Below are 23,869 nucleotides of genomic sequence, written 5' to 3' on the forward strand. Positions count from 1 at the left end.
TAATCCTCAAAATACTGTTGCCAACTTGTACGTGCACAACAACGCACTTATTATCAAAGATTACAGAAACAGATTTGTCAGTGTGGTGATGAATGAGACGTCCCTGGGTGGAAAATTACCAACACACAACATGAAAACTAAGACAGTGAATTTCATGCCAGGATCATTTCACCCACCTTTAACAAGCTCCGAGTCTGATAAGGAAAAAGCACAGAGAGCAGACAAGCAGAAACACTATCAGCAAAGAATGCACGCGCACACACACACACACACACACACACACACACACACACACACACACACTTAGGATGCAGACCCACCACAACTGTGAAGAGTGCTTTCTAATTGTTACTGAATGCAGTCATGCTATGTTATCTGCCCGAATGAAATCGCGCTGAGAAAATATTGGTTAGTGAAATATTCCACTAATGAGTACATGCGTTTACTTTGTTAGTGGTCTAAACTCCACTGCAGGCAGAACGGCCAAGGGGCGAGTGGAGAGGGTGGAGGTGTGGGTGGAGGTGTGGGTGGAGGTGTACCTGGCGCCCCCACCGCCCAGCACCAGGGCGATGGCATTTCCCGTCAGAACGCGGGCCAGGCGGGAGAAATCGGAGTGGCGATCCGGAGGCTTCTCGAAGACGCGCTGGTACATCTCGCGCTGAGAGATGCAACACAGAACCAGACTGAGACTAGGAGCATCGGGCCGACCAGCTCAACAGATGTCTGCGCTTATCGGCACAAACCGGGCGTCTGGCCACCTTCACTGAGATTAACTAGAGATTATTAGGACGGCTGCCCACACCATATGTCCAGGCTGGTGCAAGTGTCCGTCTTGAAACAGGGGAAGGTAGACACTTAGAATGTTGGCAGGGGGGCAATGCGTGTTAGCATAAGCAGGTGGGCTTAGCATGTTGGCACACTGACAACCTTGGGCAGGGGGGCGTTGTGTATTAGCATAAGCAGGTGGGCTTAGCATGTTGGCACACTGACCAGCTTGTGCAGGGGGGTGTTGTGTGTTAGCATAAGCAGGTGGGCATAGCATGTTAGCACACAGAACAGCTTGGGCAGGGGGGCGTTGTGTGTTAGCATAAGCAGGTGTGCTTAGCATGTTGGCACACTCACCAGCTTGGGCAGGGGGGCGTTGTGTGTTAGCATAAGCAGGTGGGCTTAGCATGTTAGCACACAGAACAGCTTGGGCAGGGGGGCGTTGCGTGTTAGCATATGCAGGGGAGCGTTGTGTGTTGGCACACTGACCAGCTTGGGCAGGGGGGCGTTGTGTGTTAGCATAAGCAGGTGGGCTTAGCATGTTGGCACACTGACCAGCTTGGGCAGGGGGGCGTTGCGTATTAGCATAAGCAGGTGGGCTTAGCACGTTGGCACACTGACAACCTTGGGCAGGGGGGCGTTGTGTATTAGCATAAGCAGGTGGGCTTAGCACGTTGGCACACAGAACAGCTTGGGCAGGGGGGCATTGTGTGTTAGCATAAGCAGGTGGGCTTAGCACGTTGGCACACAGAACAGCTTGGGCAGGGGGGTGTTGTGTGTTAGCATAAGCAGGTGGGCTTAGCACGTTGGCACACAGAACAGCTTGTGCAGGGGGGTGTTGTGTGTTAGCATAAGCAGGTGGGCATAGCATGCTAGCACACAGAACAGCTTGGGCAGGGGGGCGTTGTGTGTTAGCATAAGCAGGTGTGGTTAGCATGTTGGCACACAGAACAGCTTGGGCAGGGGGGCGTTGTGTGTTAGCATAAGCAGGTGTGCTTAGCATGTTGGCACACTCACCAGCTTGGGCAGGGGGGCGTTGTGTGTTAGCATAAGCAGGTGGGCTTAGCATGTTAGCACACAGAACAGCTTGGGCAGGGGGGCGTTGCGTGTTAGCATATGCAGGGGAGCGTTGTGTGTTGGCACACTGACCAGCTTGGGCAGGGGGGCGTTGTGTGTTAGCATAAGCAGGTGGGCTTAGCATGTTGGCACACTGACCAGCTTGGGCAGGGGGGCGTTGCGTATTAGCATAAGCAGGTGGGCTTAGCACATTGGCACACTGACAACCTTGGGCAGGGGGGCGTTGTGTATTAGCATAAGCAGGTGGGCTTAGCACGTTGGCACACAGAACAGCTTGGGCAGGGGGGCGTTGTGTGTTAGCATAAGCAGGTGGGCTTAGCACGTTGGCACACAGAACAGCTTGGGCAGGGGGGTGTTGTGTGTTAGCATAAGCAGGTGGGCTTAGCATGTTGGCACACAGAACAGCCTGGGCAGGGGGGTGTTGTGTGTTAGCATAAGCAGGTGGGCTTAGCATGTTGGCACACAGAACAGCTTGGGCAGGGGGGCGTTGTGTGTTAGCATAAGCAGGTGTGCTTAGCATGTTGGCACACTCACCAGCTTGGGCAGGGGGGCGTTGTGTGTTAGCATAAGCAGGTGGGCTTAGCATGTTAGCACACAGAACAGCTTGGGCAGGGGGGCGTTGCGTGTTAGCATATGCAGGGGAGCGTTGTGTGTTGGCACACTGACCAGCTTGGGCAGGGGGGCGTTGTGTGTTAGCATAAGCAGGTGGGCTTAGCATGTTGGCACACTGACCAGCTTGGGCAGGGGGGCGTTGTGTATTAGCATAAGCAGGTGGGCTTAGCATGTTGGCACACTGACAACCTTGGGCAGGGTGGCGTTGTGTATTAGCATAAGCAGGTGGGCTAAGCATGTTGGCAGACTGACCAGCTTGGGCAGGGGGGCGTTGCGTATTAGCATAAGCAGGTGGGCTTAGCACGTTGGCACACAGAACAGCTTGGGCAGGGGGGCGTTGTGTATTAGCATAAGCAGGTGGGCTTAGCATGTTGGCACACTCACCAGCTTGGGCAGGGGGGCATTGTGTATTAGCATAAGCAGGTGGGCTTAGCATGTTGGCACACTGACAACCTTGGGCAGGGTGGCGTTGTGTATTAGCATAAGCAGGTGGGCTAAGCATGTTGGCAGACTGACCAGCTTGGGCAGGGGGGCGTTGCGTATTAGCATAAGCAGGTGGGCTTAGCACGTTGGCACACAGAACAGCTTGGGCAGGGGGGCGTTGTGTATTAGCATAAGCAGGTGGGCTTAGCATGTTGGCACACTCACCAGCTTGGGCAGGGGGGCATTGTGTATTAGCATAAGCAGGTGGGCTTAGCATGTTAGCACACAGAACAGCTTGGGCAGGGGGGCGTTGTGTGTTAGCATAAGCAGGTGTGCTTAGCATGTTGGCACACTGACAACCTTGGGCAGGGTGGCGTTGTGTATTAGCATAAGCAGGTGGGCTAAGCATGTTGGCAGACTGACCAGCTTGGGCAGGGGGGCGTTGTGTGTTAGCATAAGCAGGTGGGCTTAGCATGTTGGCACACTGACCAGCTTGGGCAGGCTGCGTCGACTGAAGACCCGGCGTGGACACAACAGGTGCAGGTGTCTGGAGATCCAGGTTCTCATGTTGAGCCACTCGGCAGTTCCGCGGGGACGTGGTCCATCTTCACGATGCAGGAGCACCAGCTGCTTCTGAGCGCGTACCGCACTGCTCTCCAGCATCCGCTCCAGCTGGGAGAGACGGGGGCGGGACAGGGCGCGGGGACAAACCACAAAATACATACACAAACTCAATGGCCACTTCATTAGGTACTTCATATAATAATTCATATAATGAGCTGTGATTGGCAATACAGTTGCTGCAGTTGCTATACAATGATAAACAAACAAATGTGTTGTGACTGGTCGTAACAACATTACAATCCGTCATGTTCTGATACTAATCTCCACTTTGGCAGTTCATTAAGATATTAACGTCATTGTTTTGATAAAGCTTTGGTGGCATCGTGCTTGAAAAAGTTAAGTGAGGCGTACTGGAGAGAGAGAGGGGGAGAGAGAGAAAGAGAGAGAGAGAGAGAGAGAGAGAGAGAGAGAGAGAGAGAGAAAGAGAGAGACATAATTTGACTGTCAAAGTGAATACAAATGCAAGTTTTGATAATATATAAACCTTTGAGCATTTCTCTTTGCTTCATGGATTACTGACAATCTCTCTTCTGTCAGAGTCAGTAATTCAATATTACACACCGCTAATAATCCTCAAACTAGCTTAACAAATTCTGGTCCTGTTCATCACTCCTATAAAGTCAGTCACATCCACTGCTTGGGCCAGTCTCATCCGGGTCAGTGTCAGGTCTGTTGTGGTGTGTCTACCTCTCCCACACTGGGGTCCTGTTCCCCGAGACCCACGATGAGGATGCTGTCGGCCTGCCGGATACAGCGCTGGGTCCAGGGGGTCAGCGTGCCGTCCGTCTGGTACAGGACGATGCGGTGGATGTCCTCCTGCTGTCCCAGCCAGCTAGACAGCCGGTACTCGTGCACGCTGGACAGGAGACAGGACACGGGGACATCACACCACACATCAAACAACCACGCCACATCTCAGCGGGTGGACGATCACGCCCACCTGTCCAACGCTGCAGCCCCCAGGCGCTGTTTGATGATGTCACTAGTCAGGAGCAAAGTGGGACCTGAGACACATGGACATGAAGACGAAGGGAAGGTGAACATACCCATCATCATCATCATCATCATCATCGATGAATGCCTTTAGTAGCCATTAATCATGTGTGCAGGGTCATCACCGATAGCCCCCAGTGCGTGCTGCAGCTCCAGAGAGAAGGCCGTCATGGGCACCTCGTCCGACACAGGCAGGATGGTGACGGTGGACAGGTTGGAGGCGGGGTTACCTGCATCCCAGTTACTGCCAGAGGTGTGTAGGCCCAGGCTATGAGCTATGGGAGCAGCAAGGAGAGGAGGCATTACTCACACACACATGAGCGCACACACACACACACACACACACACACACACATGAGCACACACACACACACATGAGCACACGCACATCACATACACACACATGAGCACACACACACACACATCACATACACGCACATGAGCACACACACACATGAGCACACGCACATCACATACACACACATGAGCACATGAGCACACACACACACACGCACACACATGAGCACACGCACATTACATACACGCACATGAGCACACACACACACACACATACACACACACACACAAAGGCACGCACACACACTGACACACACACACACACGCACATGAGCTCACACACACACACTCACACGCACACACACTCACACGAGCACATGAGCACACACGCGCGTGCACACGCACACGCACACGCACACGCACACACACATGAGCTCACACACACTCACACACACACTCACACGAGCACATGAGCACACACGCGCGCACACACGCACACTCACTCACTCACTCACTCACTCACACACTCACACACACACACACACACACACACACACACACACACACACACACACACCTGAAAGAGGTACACCAACTTGCTGCATGTTTCCCAGGATCTTCTTACCGAGGAGATGAATCAGTCTCGTCACAACCTGCAAGAGCAGATTCTGCATTTCTATCACACTATCAACACAACGGACCCCTCCATAAGTTAGGACGCCTCACACTCCCTCACACTCCATCACACTCCCTCACACCAGGCCCAGCCACCAGCGCGGCGGGTGCTGTGGGCATCTAACCTGGGGGTATTTTCTCTTGATGGAGTTCAGAGCCCCTTTAGGCAGTTTGGCCAGCTCGGAGTCTCGGACGGCGTGCACCGTGGTGGCCCTGTTCATCTGGGTCAGCGCCTCCACCTGGGGAAAGAGGGCAGGACGCTGGGAGGTGATCTTCACGTGTGCGGCAGCGTGTTGGGGAGACGTCACTCACCACCCCGATGAGATCGCCCCGCCCATACTCCCCCGCCAGCTCCTTCTTCTCGTCCTCCCTCCGGATGACAGAGCGCAGACGTCCGCTCAACACGATGAAGGTGCTGTCAGACTTCTCACCCTGCCTGAGAAACGCCGAGATGGAGACAGAGTGCGCAGATCTACGACTCACTGAGCAGTTCATTTGGTACACCAGGTCTCACACTGGTCTCACACTGGTGTCATACAGGTCTCACACTGGTCTCACACTGGTGTCATACAGGTCTCACACAGGTCTCACACAGGTCTCACACTGGTCTCACACAGGTGTCATACAGGTGTCATACAGGTGTCATACAGGTGTCATACAGGTCTCACACAGGTGTCATACAGGTCTCACACTGGTCTCACACTGGTGTCATACAGGTCTCACACAGGTCTCACACAGGTCTCACACTGGTCTCACACAGGTGTCATACAGGTGTCATACAGGTGTCATACAGGTGTCATACAGGTCTCACACAGGTGTCATACAGGTCTCACACTGGTCTCACACTGGTCTCACACAGGTGTCATACAGGTCTCACACTGGTCTCACACTGGTGTCATACAGGTCTCACACAGGTCTCACACAGGTCTCACACAGGTCTCACACAGGTCTCACACAGGTGTCATACAGGTCTCACACTGGTCTCACACAGGTGTCATACAGGTCTCACACAGGTGTCATACAGGTCTCACACAGGTCTCACACAGGTGTCATACAGGTCTCACACTGGTCTCACACAGGTGTCATACAGGTCTCACACAGGTGTCATACAGGTCTCACACAGGTGTATTCTGAGGTACATATGGAGAGCTGATTGGTGGATGGCCACCACAAACCGTGCATGATAACCGATGAGCTGTAGTGGATGAATGTTTGGGTTGTTATTAGAAACATCTTGTAGATGTACAAATGGGGAAATGTATCAACCCAAAGAGTACATAATAATAATAACAAAAACAACATCATCATTGTACTGTGGAAAAACTCCAGCTAAGAAATCATTCAAGCAGCATTTAAGAGCATTTGAGAACTCTAAACACCAGGACAATAAGATGTTGACAGAACGTTACTAATGTCATACGAGATGAGAACAGAACGAACACAACAGGTTCCCTGACTACAATTAAAGGACTTCTGGATGCACCATGTACCCATGGGAAGACCTTCTACTAACATACTACTGAACATAACTGACCAAGATAGCTGGGAGAAAAGAGAGAGTGTGTGTGTGTGTGTGTGTGTGTGTGTGTGTGTGTGTGTGTGTGTGTGTGTGTGTGTGTGTGTGTGAGAGAGAGAGAGAGAGAGAGAGAGAGAGAGAGAGAGAGAGAGAGAGAGAGAGAGAGAGAGAGAGAGAGAAAATGAGCTTTAAAAAAGCAAGGGAGGGAGAGAGAGAAGGAGAGAGAGTGGGAGGGGGGACGAGAGAGAGGGATAGATGGTGAGAGGGAGAGAGAGAGAGGGAGGGAGGGCAAGAGAGAGGGAGAGGTAGAGAGGGGGGAGAGAGAGAGGAAGTGAGAGGGAGAGGTAGAGGGGGGGAGAGGTAGAGAGGGAAAGGTAGGTAGAGAGAGGGAGAGGTAGAGGGAGGGAGTGAGAGGGAGAGGTAGAGAGGGAGACGTAGGTAGAGAGAGCTCCCTCTGGGAGCTGAGTAGGAGGAGGAAGAGAGAGAGGGATAGATTGTGGGAGGGAGAGAGAGAGAGGGAGGGAGGGCAAGAGAGAGGGAGAGGTAGAGAGTGGGGAGAGAGAGAGGTAGGTAAAGAGAGGGAGAGGTAGAGAGGGGGAGAGGGAGTGAGGTAGAGGGGGAGAGGGAGAGAGAGAGAGAGAGAGAGGGAGAGGTAGGTAGAGGGGGTGAGTGTGTGGGGTAGTTACCTGTAAACAGCCCTCCCAGCCTCCACTGCCATCCAGTCCAGGGCGAAGTCGATCTGTCTGACGAAGGAGGAGACCCTGCGCACCACCGTGTGAGCCACGTTCAACACCACCCACGGCTCCACCCGCATTATCCTGCATGTGAAGATATGCACATGCAAAACTGAATAGTTTTGAACACACACACGCACACACACACACACATATAACACACACACACACACACACACACACACACACACTTACAACACATACACACATACAACACATTACAACACAACACACACATACACACTTGTTGGCAGACAACGAGAACACTACAGGATCTAATAATACACATTCAAACAAGGATGTTTCAGTGGATTCAAAGCCCAACGTGACCTGCTCCCTCTGGTCAGTGAACAATGTGGCCCAATCAAAGAGCAGGATGGGATCACCACCATCATCACCATCACCACCACCTCCACCACCACCATCACCACCACTACCAACACCACCATCACCACCAACACCATCAACACCATCACCACCTCCAACACCACCATCACCACCAACACCATCACCACCTCCAACACCACCATCACCACCACCTCCACCACCACCTCCACCACCACCATCACCAACACCACCACCAACACCATTACCACCACCAACACCATCACCACCACCACCATCACCACCACCACCACCACCATCACCACCACCACCAACACCACCATCACCACCACCACCATCACCACCAACACCATCACCACCTCCAACACCACCATCACCACCAACACCATCATCACCACCACCTCCACCACCACCTCCACCAACACCACCACCAACACCATTACCAACACCATCACCACCACCACCATCACCACCTCCAACACCACCATCACCACCAACACCATCACCACCTCCACCACCACCATCACCACCACCACCAACACCACCATCACCACCAACACCATTACCACCACCAACACCATCACCACCAACACCAACACCACCACCACCATCACCACCACCATCACCACAACCACCACCACCAACAACACCACCATCACCACAACCAACACCAACACCACCACCACCAACACCATCACCATCACAACCACCACCACCACCTCCACCACCACCATCACCACCATCACCACAACCACCACCACCAACAACACCACCATCACCACAACCAACACCAACACCACCAACACCATCACCATCACCATCACAACCACCACAACCACCACCATCACCACAACCACCACCACCACCACCACCACCACAATCACCACCATCACCAACACCACAGTTAGCGGTGTGTAAATTAGCGGTGTGTAAATTAGCGGTGTGTCAGTTAGTGGTGTGTCAGTTAGCGGTGTGTCAGTTAGCGGTGTGTAAATTAGCGGTGTGTCAGTTAAATGTGTGTCAGTTAGCGGTGTGTATATTAGCGGTGTGTCAGTTAGCGGTGTGTAAATTAGCGGTGTGTAAATTAGCGGTGTGTCAGTTAAAGGTGTGTATATTAGCGGTGTGTCAGTTAGCGGTGTGTATATTAGCGGTGTGTATATTAGCGGTGTGTCAGTTAGCGGTGTGTATATTAGCGGTGTGTCAGTTAGCGGTGTGTATATTAGCGGTGTGTCAGTTAGCGGTGTGTATATTAGCGGTGTGTCAGTTAGCGGTGTGTATATTAGCGGTGTGTCAGTTAAAGGTGTGTATATTAGCGGTGTGTCAGTTAGCGGTGTGTCAGTTAGCGGTGTGTCAGTTAGCGGTGTGTATATTAGCGGTGTGTAAATTAGCGGTGTGTCAGTTAAAGGTGTGTATATTAGCGGTGTGTCAGTTAGCGGTGTGTCAGTTAGCGGTGTGTCAGTTAGCGGTGTGCACTCTGTAACTGCTGAGATTCATTTAAGACGAGCTGACTGCTGCCAGGAGAGTCAGGTGTTTGGATGTAGATCGTTGCCATGGAGAAATCCTTAAATACCTTCAGGGGTCTTTTGCACACACATGCAAGAGAGTGACAAAGTGTCAAATCAACAGCAGGTTTCTCCAAAAAGAGACCCCCCCCAGTCACCCACCCCATACACCACCACCCCCCCCCCAAAAAAAAATAAAGAACCAGCCTAGCTCCAGCCGTATGGAGAACATGTTAACACACAGCATGTTCTGTAATGCGAGAAGCAGTGTTCATGAAACCCGAAGGGGTTCTGTGAGCAGGTGTGTGTGTGTGTGTGTGTGCGGTCACATACTCGTAGAAGTGTGTTTTGGAGATGGACAGGAAGCTGCAGTCTCGGTGGGCACGCACGCTGAAGATGAGCGGCTCCCCCGTCAGCACGGCGAGGTGACCCACCAGCTCCCCCGGGTGAGTCACGAACAGACACGTGTCCTCCTCCCGGTCGATCATACGCTGGTGCACGTGCAGCGCCCCCGAGATCACAAACTGCATGCTGACATCCTGGCAAAGCAGCAGCGTTCAGGTGGGGGGGGTCAGGGGGGGGGGGGGGGGGGGGGGGGTTCTGTAGATCTCAAAGGAGGTCATGCTTTATCCTGGAATATACACACTGCTGTCTATTTACTGTGAGCAATGCAAGAAACTAAATGTTCGAGTTTACATGCTTGCAGAGAGAGAGAGAGAGAAAGAGAGAGAGGGAAAGAAAGAAAGAAAGAGAGAGAGAGAGAAAGAAAGAGACACACAGAGAGAGAGAAAGAAAGACAGAGAGAGAAAGAGAGAGAAAGAAAGAGAGAGAGAGAAAGAAAGAGACAGACAGAGAGAGAGAGAGAGAGAGAAAAAGAGAGAGAGACAGAGAGAGAGAGAGAGAGCATAGATAGCATTTTTCAAATCGTGCAGGGCTGGAATGGCGTCACACACCTGATCTCCTTGGTTGGCTACAACACTGCCAGCTCGCACCTGCCTCAGAGTGACTCTCCCCTCCAGAAGTCCGGGGTCCTGCAAAACACAAGAACTCAATCAGCACCACAGGCACTCGTGTGCGCTGTCATCGTTTCTTTGCTGTGTTTGTGTGTTTGCTCCATCCCTAACGAAGCCTCGCCTGAAGCTGAATGATTTTGAGCAGGTCTTTCTTGGCGGCCTGAAATATCGCGTTGACTTTGCTGTGGTGAACATGGCCACAGTGCCCCCCGGTGTCCAAATAGTGGTATACCGCAGCAGGAGACGGCTGCATGGTCACAGTCTTCTTCAAAATAGACTTTAAGATAAACAGTAGATAAGGAAAGGATAATATTAACAACAACAATTATTATTTTAATTATTATTATTATTATTATTATGTGCAGCTGGTGTAAACTGTCCAGGCTGTGAAAAATAACGTGACTACCTTATAAACAACAGAGTTTGAGGTAACTTGGTTTCTGCTCCCTTGTTCCATTGGGGTATTTAGGTCACCTGACCCTAGGGGGCGCCAAACATCAAGATCCATGGTACTCTGTGCAGTATGTTCAAACAATTTATGATATGATAGTGTGTGGTCTCACTACCTGACACCGAGCTGTCCAGCTTCCTGCCCGAGGCGGAGGGGCTCGCCGTGGGGCTCGGTGCGGGCCTGGACACGCCATCGTCTGAAGATGTGCCTGCAAGATTCAAAATCAACATGATTTTGAGGGCTGAGGGTCGTGTCCCCAAACCCAGCATGTCCTCTGGCAGAACCCGCGGGCTTGGCGTGAATGTGAGCAGCGCCGGCAGACCTGGGTCAGCGTGAGCAGACGCTTCCTCGTCCACGTGTGGCCTGCGATGGCCGCGGCCGGCACCGCCGTCCCCCAACACGCCGGCAACGAAGTCCAGAGGAACAGCCTGATTCTCCTGAGACGTGCGGCAGACAAGCAGGATTTAAAGGTCGAGCAGGGCAGCCCTTTAAAGATCTCCATTCTGGCCATTAATGGGGCGGTGTGAAACATGGGCTCAGTGTTCTGACCGGGTTGAAGAGCTCGGTGGTCAGCCCCAGGTAGTTGTGCAGGGCGAGGAAGGTGACTCTCTGTAGGCGCACCATGATGATCTGAACAGACACAAAGTAAGAATGAGCTTCCCCACCAACACTGACAGAGTTACAAACCTACCAGGATCACGTGGGTTTTGTTAACGAACGTCTCGACTCCCAAACGTTCATTCGAGCTGCGTTTAGTCTGGTGTCTGTGACGAGGGCTCACGTTTGGCTACGGGGCCGTCAGACCACGCGTGAGCTGCAGTACCTGAACGACGCGCACCAGAGTCTCTGGGTACTTCTCAAACACCGACTGAAAGGCTGCGGCCGGAAGACGGAGCACCGTGGACGGAGACGCGGCCTTGGCCGACACCGTCTTGTAGGGAGCTGGGTGTCCCTGCACGAGAGCACCACGGGGTGTGAGAGGGGAACCCGAGAGCACATCAGAGGAGAAGACGCTTGGACTGAGCTGGAACCGCGTGCTGTTTTGGTACAACAGTTATGACGGATCGTACCGTGATGATATCCAGGATGCTGAGCAGACTGTGAACGCTGTCACCAGGAAACACGTGCTTAACCACCAGCTCTGTGCTATCCTGGAAAGAGGACAGCTACAGTTTGTTTGTTTGCTTCAGAACTTATCGATTCTGAAGAACGACCAGCCATATCTCCCTGGGATCAAGTGAAGGTGAAACAGAAGCAGCAGTGAGTTGCAGACGGATCTTACACTCTCGTGAATACAGAGTTCCAGGCAGCCGTCCTGCACCACGAAGATGCTGTCGTCGGTGTCCCCGGGCCGAAACAGCCCCTCCCCCTGCTGCAGCGCCACAAACACCATGTGGCGACACAGCTCAAGGAACAGAGGCTTCTCAAAGTGACCCAGCACTCTGGCGAGAGAAACATGACTCGGCACATTCTCTATGGTGATGCAACTCAAGACGCCAAACATTTCTTTAGCCAAAGCAGTAGGACATGAGAGTGGAGCAACACACCTGACGTTCTTCAGCATGTACAGGACCTCTGAAGGGAGGTGAGAGGTCTGCACGTCAAACTCAGTCAGGTCCGCCTCCAGGACTGAAGGAGGCGGCTCTTTGGGCTGGAGGGTGGGCGGTTCCCTACGAATCCGCAGGATCCTTATTGGATAAAGCAGATAAGGCAAATGTGATTGAGCGTGAAGTGAAGAACCACTGTGCTCGTGTGTACTGCACACCACTAGGGGGAGGGGCTTACGTACTTACGTCACTAGGGGGAGGGGCTTACGTACTTACGCCACTAGGGGGAGGGGCTTACGTACTTGCGCGCTATCGAGAGAACTTTAGGTCTCTTTCGGGTTCGCTTTTGAGACACTGGACCCGAGTTTGCCGGTGAAGATAACGTCTGCACCTGAATTTAAAGCAAAACATGCAGCCGATCGACATGTCAGACGGAAAGTGTTCAACACCAATAAGACATTTACTGTTAAATTTACTGTTTATCACAACGAGCTCAGGTGTGGCTCCTTTTATAGGACATTGTACCTTTCTCATTATTTTCCTGCCATAAAACATCACTTTGTCCCTTTTCCTGAAGCGATACTTGGGGACTTCAGACTGCTGTTGTTCTAAGGAAAACAGAGCCACAAAACCCACTGGTTCAGGCAGATTTGATCAACAAGACGTTTATCAAAGACGTTTAACATTTCGTCAATATTACGTCGTTAGTGAGGTTTACTTACTTGCTTTGTATCTTCTGTACAGAAAGAATATGATAACGCTAACGAATGAGACGGCAACTGCTGCTCCAATCAGCACACCCGTCCACTGAAACAGGAAGCAACTTGATGAGGAGCACGGAAGTCACAACACAGTGCACATCACAACCTCTGGAAGAGAATTCAAATGTCCCGGGCGTGCTGGTGAGTCCAGTAAATGTGTGCGTATACCATGGTGGTGTGGAGCTGGTCCTCCACAAAGTGCTGGACCCAAACACGGAGATCATTACTATACGGGAGCACCGCCTACCAAACACAACACTCACTGTTATCTCAGGCGTTAAGAGGGCTTTATATACACATACATGTATAAAACCAGCACCAAAGCCAGATGATCAGAATTCTTACTGGGTACATACTGCAACTGTCCTCTTCACTAACATCCATTTCCTGCATAGAAGACAAGTTTCACGTGTTTAAATAATTCGACTAATAAGCTTCATATTCAAACGCTTTCACCGTTATTAATAAAAGTCAAACTGCAATCCCACCCGTCAGAACACAAACTAGATGCAGTAAGTTAACATATGTGTGTGAATGAATGCACAGGACAAAGTGGACTTACAGCGCAAAGACCATTGGACACGTACAGCTGTCCTGCGCTCCTCTCCTGCGCTGCTGTCCTGCGCTGCTGTCCTGCACTGCTGTCCTGCACTGCTGTCCTGCACTGCTGTCCTGCACTGCTGTCCTGCGCTCCTGTCCTGCGCTCCTGTCCTGCGCTGCTGTCCTGCGCTGCTGTCCTGCGCTGCTGTCTTGACTCCTCTCTGTAAATGAGCGGACGGGATTGTCCGGTTCGCCCAGCCCGGTGTAATTCAGTGCGGTGTAACCGGACCAGACGTCCTGCAAACCCAAACCTTTCTTTCAAGGGGAAACCAAAGACTCGAGCAAAGTGACCACACAAACACTACAGATGAACTACTAAGGCGTGTGAAGTGTTTTCAATTTTTATAGTTTGACAGTGAAAAAAGTGTCTCAAAGTTCACATTTCTCAACCCACCATGATCTCAGTTGTTTACAAAGCGCTCGTAATCAGATACACTCTTACATACAGATACTCTCTTACACACAGATACACTCTTACACACAGATACACTCTCACACACAGATACACTCTTACATACAGATACTCTCTTACACACAGATACTCTCTTACACACAGATACTCTCTTACACACAGATACACTCTCACACACAGATACACTCTTGCATACAGATACTCTCACTTTCTCTCTCTCTCTCTCTCTCTCTCTCACACACACACACACATACACACACTCTCTCTCTCTCTCTCTCTCTCTCTCTCTTACTCTCACACACACCCCGTTAATCAACTACTACTACAAACTACACCACAGTTGTAATTGTTGTAATATCTGCCGCTACACCAGACCGCACTGGGACGTAAATGTGAGCTGCAGACACTCTTACTTGTTTTGTAAACCTCTTTGTTGACGCCAAACTTGCTTCAATCACAACACGCTGTCAGTCTCGGAGACCGTCGGACACGCCCTACCAGTATCCGATGTCCTGATTGGTCTGCGTGTCAGACACGCAATAACAGCATCCGGTGTTCCGATTGGTCTGCGTGGCGGCGCTCTGACCAATCACCATCGGCTTCTTTGAAACACCCGGCTCCATCTCGCACGCTTCTCAAGGTGAGTGTTCCGTCCAGCGTATTCAGGTATTTTAATATCTCGCGCGTCCTAGTGTCGCTTTATTGGGTGTCCGTGCTGCTAAGGTTCGTTTTCATGGTCGCGCGAAGCGGGTCTCGCGCGTCTCTCGAGCCAACACGCGATTTCAAACGCGGTGTGTGTAAATGTGTTCGGGTAGGGATGCGCGGATCGATACCTGATATTTGTGCTGTAAAAACTATTTTCCAGTCAAAATATCGATACTTTTGATATTTCGGTCATTCGAGGTAATGAATATCATTAAAAGGAACACAGTGGAAAGTAACTAAACTATTGAGATGTATAAATGATACACGGTTTGGGGGAACTACTTTTTCTTCCGCCTGTTTAAGTACATGTAAATACCTGTCAGTCACTCGGTCTCTAGGCGCAATGTCAGATCATAAACATAAACAGAGTCAGATCATAAACATTTATAAACACAAACAGAGTCATTTATGGACATGTTTCAGCTCCACAAACATTCAAGATGTTGTGGTTTGTGATGTTTGTGGGAAAACTGTAAGGAGTTGTGTCAACACAATAAACCTTGTGAAACACCTCAAACTAAATGGAATACGAAGCATTTATGGTGAGAACAGAAGAGGAGAGTCATTAGCCAGCATTAGCCACAGACCTTAGTGTTGCCACCATCCCCTCAAATCCAGAATCGTCTTTTATTTAGAAATGAAATGTTGCGTCAATTTTTTCCGTATTTCCAAAAATGCCTAATATTTTAAAAATAAATAAATAAAGATCTGTCAATCATACAGTAACGCCCCATATCAGTTTAGTGCTTAAAGGCATCACAGAAGAATGGGGAATAACTGACAAGGTTACTGCCGTTGGGACAGACAGTGGGGCAATAAATAGGCCTACCTCAAAATACTTTTAAACAAATAAGTAAATTACTCAGATGTATAGCTATAATTTGAAATACACTATTTTTTCTAGATTTACCAGACACATTAGTTGTATTTGCACAAGGTATCGGATCGGTATCGCCGATATCAGCCTCAATTTTACTCAGTATCGTATTTGAAAGGAAATCTGTGGTATCGAACATCACTAGTTCAGGCACTAAACCTGATGGTTAACACAGGTTTATAACTGCACATTAATGCTTTTGTTGTTTTTAGTTGAGTGACTGAGACTTTTATCTCTTAACAGATGGGGGTTCTGTCGACGCTGGTGCGAGGACTGGTGCGCGGTGCAGACCGGACCGCGGAGTTCACCAGCAAGCGGGGCCCTAAAACGTTTTATAAGAGCAGGGGGGCCATGCCAACAGGAGTCGTGACCTGCAGCAGGAAGTTCATTCCTATACGCGAAATGATCCCCGAGTTCGTAGTTCCCCGTCTGGAGGGGTGTAGACTGAAGGCCTACGTGTCCTACAAGACCCCGCCCGGGACGGAGGAGCGCGAGACGCCGGAGAGGCTGTTCGCCCGCGCCGTTGCACCACAGATTATGAAGGACATTGAAGCAGGCGCGTTTGACAAAGACCAGCTGGAAAAATACGGACTGGAGAAAACGCAGGAGGGGAAGCTGTTCAAGCTGTATCCGAGAAACTTTGTTCGTTAACTGCTCTGATTACTGGACTGTGCAAAATGGCTCGAGTTTCTACATGCATCTAGTCCGTGTACCCGTTAAATGAATTAATGAATACCTTTATTGATCCCAAACATTAGCAACGTACTACTGTTCACCATCGCAAAATATGCAAAAACAATTTTGTTGAGACTTGAATAAAACTTACATTGTTTAGTGTTGTTTGAGTCCCGTAGCATGTTCGCTTGTGATGAACGTTATTGAGGACTTCATGGAGCGATAAGTACCTTTTCAGGTTATTCTTTGTTATGAAACAACCATTATATTGACACCTAGAGATAAAATATTAATTTGGGGACCACAAAGTAATCTACTCATCCTGTGAGCTCATCCTGTCCCTCCATAAGTCATTGTAAAAATGATCACTTTAATAAATAATAATTTTGTGATGGTAAAGAATGACCACACCTTTTAACAATTAAATCTGTTATTTATTGATATTTTTCATTTGCTTTGATGTTTGCATAACTAACTATGAAAATGGCTTACTAAAGAGGGAAATGACAGGAAAGACTATAGCATAATTTGAAGCCTTTTTTACCACAGTATTATAACACACTGTGCGTAAGGATGTTTTTTTTTTAGCTAAGCCACCTGTAGTTCCAAATACACTGTTCTCCAAACATTCCTAGCTAAGTATTTCCATCCAAAGATGAATGTTCAGAGGGGACGTGTCCCGTCTGTTGAAGGCTCGGGGGACATGTCCCGTCTGTTGAATGTTCAGAGAGGACGTGTCCAGTTGTTTCTTCCCCAGATTCCTCATCAGTCTTTCCTGGGCTATAGTCCCATCTCCAAACGTGTAGCATGTGGTCATAGAAAGAGCAGGTGGCCAGCAGGCAGGACAGGGCAGCTGAGTTCTCTCCAAGGTTGGGGAGAAGGGCGGAGTCTGGGAGGCCACTCCCCCCTGGGGGAGGTGTGTGGTCAGGGATGTAGTGACCAGAGTCGTCCTCCAGGGAGGTGTCGAAGCTGGCAGTGGGGGATTCGTACTGGATTCGAAGGTGGCCACCGAGGTCTGGGAAGGTCACGCTAGCAGGAGAAGGTTCCTGCGGTGAGGAGCATGTGAAGCTGCTTGGGGGAAGCCATGACCAGTCTGCTCCATAGGCCAAGGAGTTGTGCAGGACGTAAGAAGCCAAGATAGGACAAGGTCCCTCGTGTCCGTCTATTAGGACAAAAATGGAGAAGAAAGCAACTTATGGGTAGAGAAGTTACAGCCATTTTAAGGCGTCTTTAAAACAAACGACAGGCTCTTATGACAAACTTACCCAAGGCTTGTTGGCAATGGAGGATATGGAAGTCGTTGTGCATGCATGCGGCCAGGAGCAGGTGTTGGTGAGCTGGACTCCACTTCAGCCTCCACACCCCCCCACCCACGGCCGTCTCGCTGAGCGGTCGACGCATGTTCCTCCCGTCCCACAGAAGCACGTTCTCGTCATAACTGTGAGTGAAATAGAGCGACTACGCTGTACGAATCAGACATACACAAACACAGTCGACCAGCGTCAACAGTGCTAACCAGCTAAGAGGATTTACCTTCCGGTGGCAAGAACATGTTCTCGATGGGGGCTGGACTGGATGCTACACACACCCATTGAATGCCTGCAAATGAGAAATGTGCAAATTACAGTTCACAGGTAACAGCAGTAATAGTGATCCAAGATGATGCATTTGTTTCAGTAATTAAGGCGTTTTGACTTGGTTTCAGTCCCTCACCGTTTACTGGTGAAAGTCGGGAGATCAAACCCCATCCTCAGGTCCCAGCCCTTAAGCTTGCAGTCATCACCACCTAAAACAGCAGCAACATTACAAACATCCATACTTTAACCAACTTTTCACTCAATCAAATAACAAACTGAAGGAAAACAAGTGTTGTTTGTGTCATAACATTTCTGCTGTACCAGAATAAATTTGCTGTGTGTCCCAGTAGTTAAACGCCGAGATCCAGGCCTCAAAGTCATGAGCTTTCCACTGGGAGACGGTGGTCAGGCTGGTCTCTCTGAGAGACAGCACAGTCAGGGACCCCGTGGAGTCACTGCACACCAAACGTGGGTCGTTACTGTAAAAACGAAGAGAAGCAAACTTTAGCCGAGGCCCGTTGTTGTGCATGTATACGTCAAGTTCTGTTATAATGCTTAAAGCTTTTTACCCTTCACCTCTCCCCGTTGACCAGTCCATGGACAGGGCTAATCTGTCCAAACCCACTTCTGTGCTTAGCACAAGTTCCAAACCACAGGTGTTGTGCTGCACAGCAGATGACAGTTTTACAAAATACAGTCGGTGCGCAAAATAAATGATCGTGCTATTGCATTTAATCAGTTTAACAAACGGCGTACACAAAGCAAAAGTCAAAAACTCACTTGTGTGTCAATGAGTTGATGCAGTTGGATCTCCCCACTAGCTGTGGCCACTCCCAGCAGAGGGCGCTCGAGCACGGGTACATGACACCTGGGGTATGAACGTCAATAAATCACCAAAACACACATTTTTAAATGTTAAAAAACATTTAAGCGAAAATATTGTTTTTTGCGTTTCACTTCAAGGCATGTTAGGCGTATTTGCGTTACCATTTTAAGTCTAGGATGGCTGGAGTGTGTATTCGCTGTATTTCTGTTAGTGGTGGGGTGATGGGTCCCTGGGACCCGAACTGGAACAGGTACAGTCGCCCGACCCGGCGCGGGGCCGCGCACTCACCTGACTGCACATTAATAAAGGTATAAGAGAATATGAATAATCTGTACCGAAGTGATCACATCTGTGGCGTGCAGTGCTCCATGTTGGGCTCACTCACGGTGTCTTCCTGGAGCTGGTACGTCCCGCACACCAGGACGTGGGTCCACGGGGCCAGTGGGCACCACTCCACCGCGTCCGCACTCAGCTCGGTGTCGAACACCTGCAGCCCTCGGGTTCGGGAGAACCGGTCCATGTGGACCAGACGTGCAGTGTGGAGCAGATCTCGGTGTCGAGCACGTGTCTACACGGGTTTACAGGACGGTCCCGCCTGCGTGCATGACCCATTCGCTCTTACCAAACCTGCAATATCCTGCTGCAACTGCACTTCAGAGGTGTAGACGAACCTGCACCGGTCCCGTGGTCTTGCACCGGTCCCGTGGTCCACGTCTTCTCATCAGGAAGTGTGTGGTTAAGGAGACATTACCTTCCGGGTGGAGCGTTCAAACACGCCGTGGGTGGAGGTTGGTGTTTCACCTCCATCAGATGTTTCTGTTTTCAGATGTAGGATGGATCTCGCTGTTCTCTGTATTCTCATAGACAGAAACGACAAGTCCAAATACGTGTGTTTCACACGAAAGAAGCCAGAAGAAATAAACGTTGGGTGAGTTAAAGCTGAACTGTGTCGCCCGGTATGATTATACACGGTTTCATATTCATGATTATTTCACAGACTGAGCAATGGTGAAGATGTTTGGAAAGCAGACCTTTCTGAAGACCTGCTGCCCCAGACTGTAGGTTTTTCTAAACCTGGATTGCTAATGGTGATACTTATAATGAACTATCCTAAAACGAGTCGAATAATCGTTGTTTGTTTATTTGTGTAGAAAAGGGAGTCTTTACTGAAGTCAACAGAGGATTATGTCCTGAAACTAAAGTAAGTCTGTATTAAAGATCACACTGAGTCGCTTATGGAGTGAGATTACTGTCTTTAATACGAGAGCGCAAAGATCAGGTTACATCGAGCAAGTCAGACACACTGAGCACGCAAAAATCAAGAAAACAGCAAAAACAGTGACGGCGAGAGCAGAGAAACAAGAAATGTCCGGTTAAGCGCGCTCACGTCACTGTTGTAAGCGCGCTCACGTCACAGTGAAGGTCCTGCTAGCTATAACGTTAGCTAGTTAGTAGCTACTCAAGTTAATTAATTAGACAGCTAGCCAATTAATGGTCCTAGGTGGATGCATCAACCGTAAAACCGAGTTGAAATTAGCAAAACATCCGAAACAACATTTAGGATGCTGCTTCACCGTTGCTATGGCTACGTAGATAACGAACTACATGTAGATTTATGCAGTATAGCTACATCTGGAGTCTTACAGCTTTTCTTTGTTTTGGACATTAATACCCAAGTTACATTAGCTAACTATCTGTAACTTCAGATTCACACTGAAGTCAAAAATTTGAAATGCTGATAATTAATCAACACAAACATTAAACGTTTCATTGGCTTTGGGTGGAAAATGTTTTTATCTTTAGCTATCCATGACGTCTAATTGTTTAAAAATCAATGAATCAACATGTCTCATGCATGTAAGATTGGCAGCAGTAAGCGTCTGTTGTGGGCAGCCCTAGCCCAGCGCCCAGGGAGCAGTTGGGGTTAGGTGCCTTGCTCAAGGGCACCTCAGTCATGGCCTCAGGTCTGGGAATCGAACCCACGACCCTCCGGTCACAAGACCAGTTCCCTACCACAGGACCATGACTGCCCCTTAACCGTACAAGTCTTGTTTCTCTGCTCTTGCCGTCACTGTTTTTGCTCAGTTTTCTTGATTTTGCGTGCTCAGTGTGCTTGATTTAACCTGATCTTTGCGCTCTCATATTAAAGACAGTAATCTCACTCCATAGTCACTCTTCTTGCCCCTGTGTCTCGCGCTCACGCTGTTGCTCTGTGGTGCGTGACAGAGGTGCATGCCAGAGCGGCAGTGCCTTCGTCTCTCTGCAGGAGCACAGCGTTGTGGTTCACCTGGGCCCAGATCCCGCAGACCTGAACATGCCGTTCACCAAACTCCCAGATCTGGAAGGACGAACAGAGATCAAAGATCTGCTCTTCAAGATGGCAGACAGCCTGCTCCAGTGGGACAGGACGGGTAAACGGAGGGAGTCTTGGTGATTCTCGTGTGGTGATCACCTGAAGTAAAAAGCCAAAGTAATATCTGTTGGTCTCTTGTACCCAAATAGGGTCTTCAAGTCCTATGAAGAACCCACCGAAGAGGAGCACAGGTATGTGGTAGCTCCACCCACTTGTTTCTAGGTCAGGGGTTTAGTCCCGTTGTTGTGATTGGACATGTCTAACCACCTGGCAGTAATGATAGTTTTGTGTTTTAGCATTTGAACCTAGGAAACAGCACCAAGGGCCAACAATAGCAGTGAGGAAGCGGCTTCCAGGAGATTCACTGATCAACCCAGGAACAAGAAGGTGCCTAGCTCTGGAGACAATGGGGCTGTTTTAAAAGAGGGCCAAGTGTATTTAGCTGGCTCTGTGGAGAAGCACCTGATTTAACTCATTAGGGTCCTTAAGGGCTATTTTTTGTTTTTGGTTTTTTTTAGGTAGAAAAATGTAAACATAAAGTGGAATTCTGAAGGTTTAGAGCACAAATGTACAAACGCTTGGCCCTCGATTCAATAATGGTTAATGTTTATTTGTAAACTTTGGGGCAGTCATGGTCCTGTGATAGGGAACTGGTCTTGTGACCGGAGGGTCGTGGGTTCGATTCCCAGACCTGAGGCCATGACTAAGGTGCCCTTGAGTAAGGCACCTAACCCCAACTGCTCCCCGGGCGCCGGGCTAGGGCTGCCCACCGCTCTGGGCACGTGTGATCCACAGCCCCCTAGTAATCACTAGTGTGTGTGTGTGTTCTAACTGCACAGATGGGTTAAAAGCGGAGGACAAATTTCGATTGCGGTGTAAAAAATCACAATTGACAAAATATGGCACATTTACATTTTATTTACAAATGTTTGCCAACTGTGATGAGCTAAAATTACTAGCACATCCTTCTGACTTTTGTTTTACAGGAAGCGTGCGGCTACAGGAGTCGATTTTGATGATGGAGATGATGCGTAATCTCTTCATGCTGATGAAATAACATGAAATGTTCCAGTTTTAATCCACCAACACTATCACTGTTACTAATAGGTATTTTTAAGTGCATCATAATAACAATACAAATGTTTTTTAAATCTCTATGGAACTATTGTAATTAATTATGAAGGTCTTGTGATTTTAAGAATGGCATTTCTGAAATAAATATTCTATTTTAATTTCCTAAAAGAGTGATTTGTTTTGTTATGTATAAAATTTAAAACGAGTGCCTACATCAGTTCATCACAAGAGTATGGAATAAACCATTAAAAGTGAAGTTTGGTACTGCATAAAGTTGAAACGGATAAAACAATTCCAAAGGTAAATAACCATATGCACATTTATATCTTAGAAAATATGAAATTCTATCAAGGTACTAAAGGATACTGTACAAGAAAATATAATACACAAGTTTTTAGAAGGGTCATTTTCATGGTTTGTGTTTGAATGGGGAGTGCAGAAACCAGCTTTTCTTTGCAAGCACATTCTTTAATCTGCTTTAATCTTAATCTGTTTTAACATAACTCCCTGACCTTATGTGTACCACTGCATACTACCTGCACGTGGCCAGGTCTACTAATGTAGACCTACCAATGTAGACCTACACAAAGCAACAAGAAAGTGCAAGAAAGTATTTACGTGTTGCTCGGTAACATAAGTTTGTGAAACTTTTTGTAATGACAAAGTTTAATAAACCATTAGATAAACATATCACAGTCTTCTGGCATTTATTATGCTCCTGTTAACTAAGAAATGGCGCTTGTAGAACTGTTGAAATGAAGCGTGATTTCAACTGAAATTGCAGCCGTGCTGACAGGGGCGGACTGGGGAGAAAAAGTGGCCCGGGAGTTCCTGACAGACTGGCCCACTAAAATAAAAATATATATATATATATATATGTGTGTGTATATATACTGTATATGAATCTATACATGGCACGTAGTGTATATGTGTAACGCTGGGACAGAAGCAGCAGGAGACAGAGGCTGAGGGTGACCGGGTGTGCTCTGTGTGGTTGTGGGCGTGCGTGTGACCGAGGGAGTGTGTGTAGGCGCCCTCTGGCGGCCTCCAGGCCGACCTACTGTGACAATATGTCAGCTTTTATTGTCATATGGACAATATTACTTCCAGCAATAATATGATTACAAAGCCACATATTGGTATATCAAAATAACTAACAAACTTAACAACTTGACCCTGACAAAATACAGGGGAAAACAACTGGAAAGCTACTGAAACCTACATTGTTCACTCAGTGAGTAACCTCTGTAGCTTGTCTTTTCTCTCTCAGCTTTTCAGTGCCACCTTTACGTTTGGTAGTTTGTTTAGACCAGGGGTGCCCACACCTTTTCAGCTTGTGAGCTACTTATAAGATGACCTAGTCAAAATGATCTACCTACAATAAAAATGCAAAACAAATGTATTTCTTCTATATTATAATTATTATATTATTTCA

At 48.9% G+C, this 23,869-nt stretch overlaps 4 protein-coding genes across 6 annotated transcripts in view; 2 read left to right on the forward strand and 2 right to left on the reverse strand.

Annotated features, from left to right (window-relative positions):
• Positions 1 to 14,850, reverse strand: part of pnpla7b (patatin-like phospholipase domain containing 7b) — a 20,233-nt gene extending 5,383 nt beyond the window's left edge. Inside the window, exons 1-27 of one of the 2 annotated variants that reach the window (XM_076998252.1) lie at positions 14,761 to 14,850; positions 13,898 to 14,172; positions 13,692 to 13,722; positions 13,504 to 13,578; positions 13,297 to 13,381; positions 13,100 to 13,182; positions 12,877 to 12,965; positions 12,575 to 12,715; positions 12,310 to 12,469; positions 12,098 to 12,178; positions 11,851 to 11,979; positions 11,577 to 11,657; positions 11,350 to 11,464; positions 11,143 to 11,235; positions 10,983 to 11,056; positions 10,698 to 10,853; positions 10,517 to 10,594; positions 9,897 to 10,102; positions 7,669 to 7,800; positions 5,779 to 5,902; positions 5,592 to 5,705; positions 5,369 to 5,444; positions 4,620 to 4,769; positions 4,442 to 4,505; positions 4,189 to 4,357; positions 3,367 to 3,549; positions 540 to 658 (exon numbers count right to left, since the gene is read on the reverse strand). In XM_076998252.1, coding sequence (XP_076854367.1) covers positions 540 to 658; positions 3,367 to 3,549; positions 4,189 to 4,357; positions 4,442 to 4,505; positions 4,620 to 4,769; positions 5,369 to 5,444; positions 5,592 to 5,705; positions 5,779 to 5,902; positions 7,669 to 7,800; positions 9,897 to 10,102; positions 10,517 to 10,594; positions 10,698 to 10,853; positions 10,983 to 11,056; positions 11,143 to 11,235; positions 11,350 to 11,464; positions 11,577 to 11,657; positions 11,851 to 11,979; positions 12,098 to 12,178; positions 12,310 to 12,469; positions 12,575 to 12,715; positions 12,877 to 12,965; positions 13,100 to 13,182; positions 13,297 to 13,381; positions 13,504 to 13,578; positions 13,692 to 13,722; positions 13,898 to 13,911 — 2,822 coding nt within the window. In that variant the 5' untranslated portion in view covers positions 13,912 to 14,172; positions 14,761 to 14,850. Of the gene's footprint in view, positions 1 to 539; positions 659 to 3,366; positions 3,550 to 4,188; positions 4,358 to 4,441; positions 4,506 to 4,619; positions 4,770 to 5,368; positions 5,445 to 5,591; positions 5,706 to 5,778; positions 5,903 to 7,668; positions 7,801 to 9,896; positions 10,103 to 10,516; positions 10,595 to 10,697; positions 10,854 to 10,982; positions 11,057 to 11,142; positions 11,236 to 11,349; positions 11,465 to 11,576; positions 11,658 to 11,850; positions 11,980 to 12,097; positions 12,179 to 12,309; positions 12,470 to 12,574; positions 12,716 to 12,876; positions 12,966 to 13,099; positions 13,183 to 13,296; positions 13,382 to 13,503; positions 13,579 to 13,680; positions 13,723 to 13,897; positions 14,173 to 14,760 lie in introns of both variants that reach the window. The other variant, XM_076998253.1, reaches the window with a different exon arrangement.
• Positions 14,851 to 14,908: 58 nt separating this feature from the next.
• Positions 14,909 to 16,768, forward strand: mrpl41 (mitochondrial ribosomal protein L41). 2 transcript variants are annotated; one of them, XM_076998258.1, is made up of 2 exons: positions 14,909 to 14,987; positions 16,173 to 16,768. In XM_076998258.1, exon 2 carries the CDS (start codon positions 16,173 to 16,175, stop codon positions 16,578 to 16,580), a length of 408 nt encoding a protein of 135 aa, XP_076854373.1. In that variant the 5' UTR covers positions 14,909 to 14,987; the 3' UTR covers positions 16,581 to 16,768. The 2 variants fall into 2 exon arrangements, with proteins under 2 accessions (XP_076854373.1, XP_076854374.1); XM_076998259.1 differs by lacking the exon at positions 14,909 to 14,987 and adding an exon at positions 15,000 to 15,013.
• Positions 16,634 to 19,527, reverse strand: dph7 (diphthamide biosynthesis 7). The gene is made up of 9 exons (XM_076998256.1): positions 19,393 to 19,527; positions 19,169 to 19,299; positions 18,962 to 19,049; positions 18,751 to 18,845; positions 18,503 to 18,660; positions 18,318 to 18,390; positions 18,138 to 18,203; positions 17,870 to 18,042; positions 16,634 to 17,766 (listed from the first exon to the last, which is right to left on the reverse strand). Exons 1-9 carry the CDS (start codon positions 19,525 to 19,527, stop codon positions 17,240 to 17,242), a joined length of 1,446 nt encoding a protein of 481 aa, XP_076854371.1. The 3' UTR covers positions 16,634 to 17,239.
• Positions 19,528 to 19,681: 154 nt separating this feature from the next.
• On the forward strand, positions 19,682 to 22,515 carry paxx (PAXX non-homologous end joining factor). The gene is made up of 7 exons (XM_076998257.1): positions 19,682 to 19,935; positions 20,005 to 20,065; positions 20,159 to 20,208; positions 21,234 to 21,418; positions 21,510 to 21,551; positions 21,657 to 21,747; positions 22,347 to 22,515. The coding sequence occupies exons 1-7, from the start codon at positions 19,841 to 19,843 to the stop codon at positions 22,393 to 22,395; spliced, it is 573 nt and encodes a 190-aa protein (XP_076854372.1). The 5' UTR covers positions 19,682 to 19,840; the 3' UTR covers positions 22,396 to 22,515.
• The last annotated feature ends 1,354 nt before the right edge of the window (positions 22,516 to 23,869 follow it).

This window comes from Brachyhypopomus gauderio, chromosome 3 (genome assembly GCF_052324685.1).
Source record: "Brachyhypopomus gauderio isolate BG-103 chromosome 3, BGAUD_0.2, whole genome shotgun sequence".
Lineage (NCBI taxonomy): Eukaryota > Metazoa > Chordata > Actinopteri > Gymnotiformes > Hypopomidae > Brachyhypopomus > Brachyhypopomus gauderio.

Excerpts from the sequence above, each read along its gene's own strand:
- mrpl41 (XM_076998258.1), top strand. The coding sequence starts at position 16,173 with ATGGGGGTTCTGTCGACGCTGGTGCGAGGACTGGTGCGCGGTGCAGAC.
- dph7 (XM_076998256.1), bottom strand. The coding sequence starts at position 19,527 with ATGGACCGGTTCTCCCGAACCCGAGGGCTGCAGGTGTTCGACACCGAG. Across the intron at positions 18,661-18,750 it reads TCAACGGGGAGAGGTGAAGG|TAACGACCCACGTTTGGTGT; the intron begins GTAAAAAGCTTT and ends TCGTTTTTACAG. Across the intron at positions 18,204-18,317 it reads CCGACTTTCACCAGTAAACG|GCATTCAATGGGTGTGTGTA; the intron begins GTGAGGGACTGA and ends TCTCATTTGCAG.
- paxx (XM_076998257.1), top strand. The coding sequence starts at position 19,841 with ATGGATCTCGCTGTTCTCTGTATTCTCATAGACAGAAACGACAAGTCC. Across the intron at positions 19,936-20,004 it reads CCAGAAGAAATAAACGTTGG|ACTGAGCAATGGTGAAGATG; the intron begins GTGAGTTAAAGC and ends ATTATTTCACAG. Across the intron at positions 21,748-22,346 it reads ATCAACCCAGGAACAAGAAG|GAAGCGTGCGGCTACAGGAG; the intron begins GTGCCTAGCTCT and ends TTTGTTTTACAG.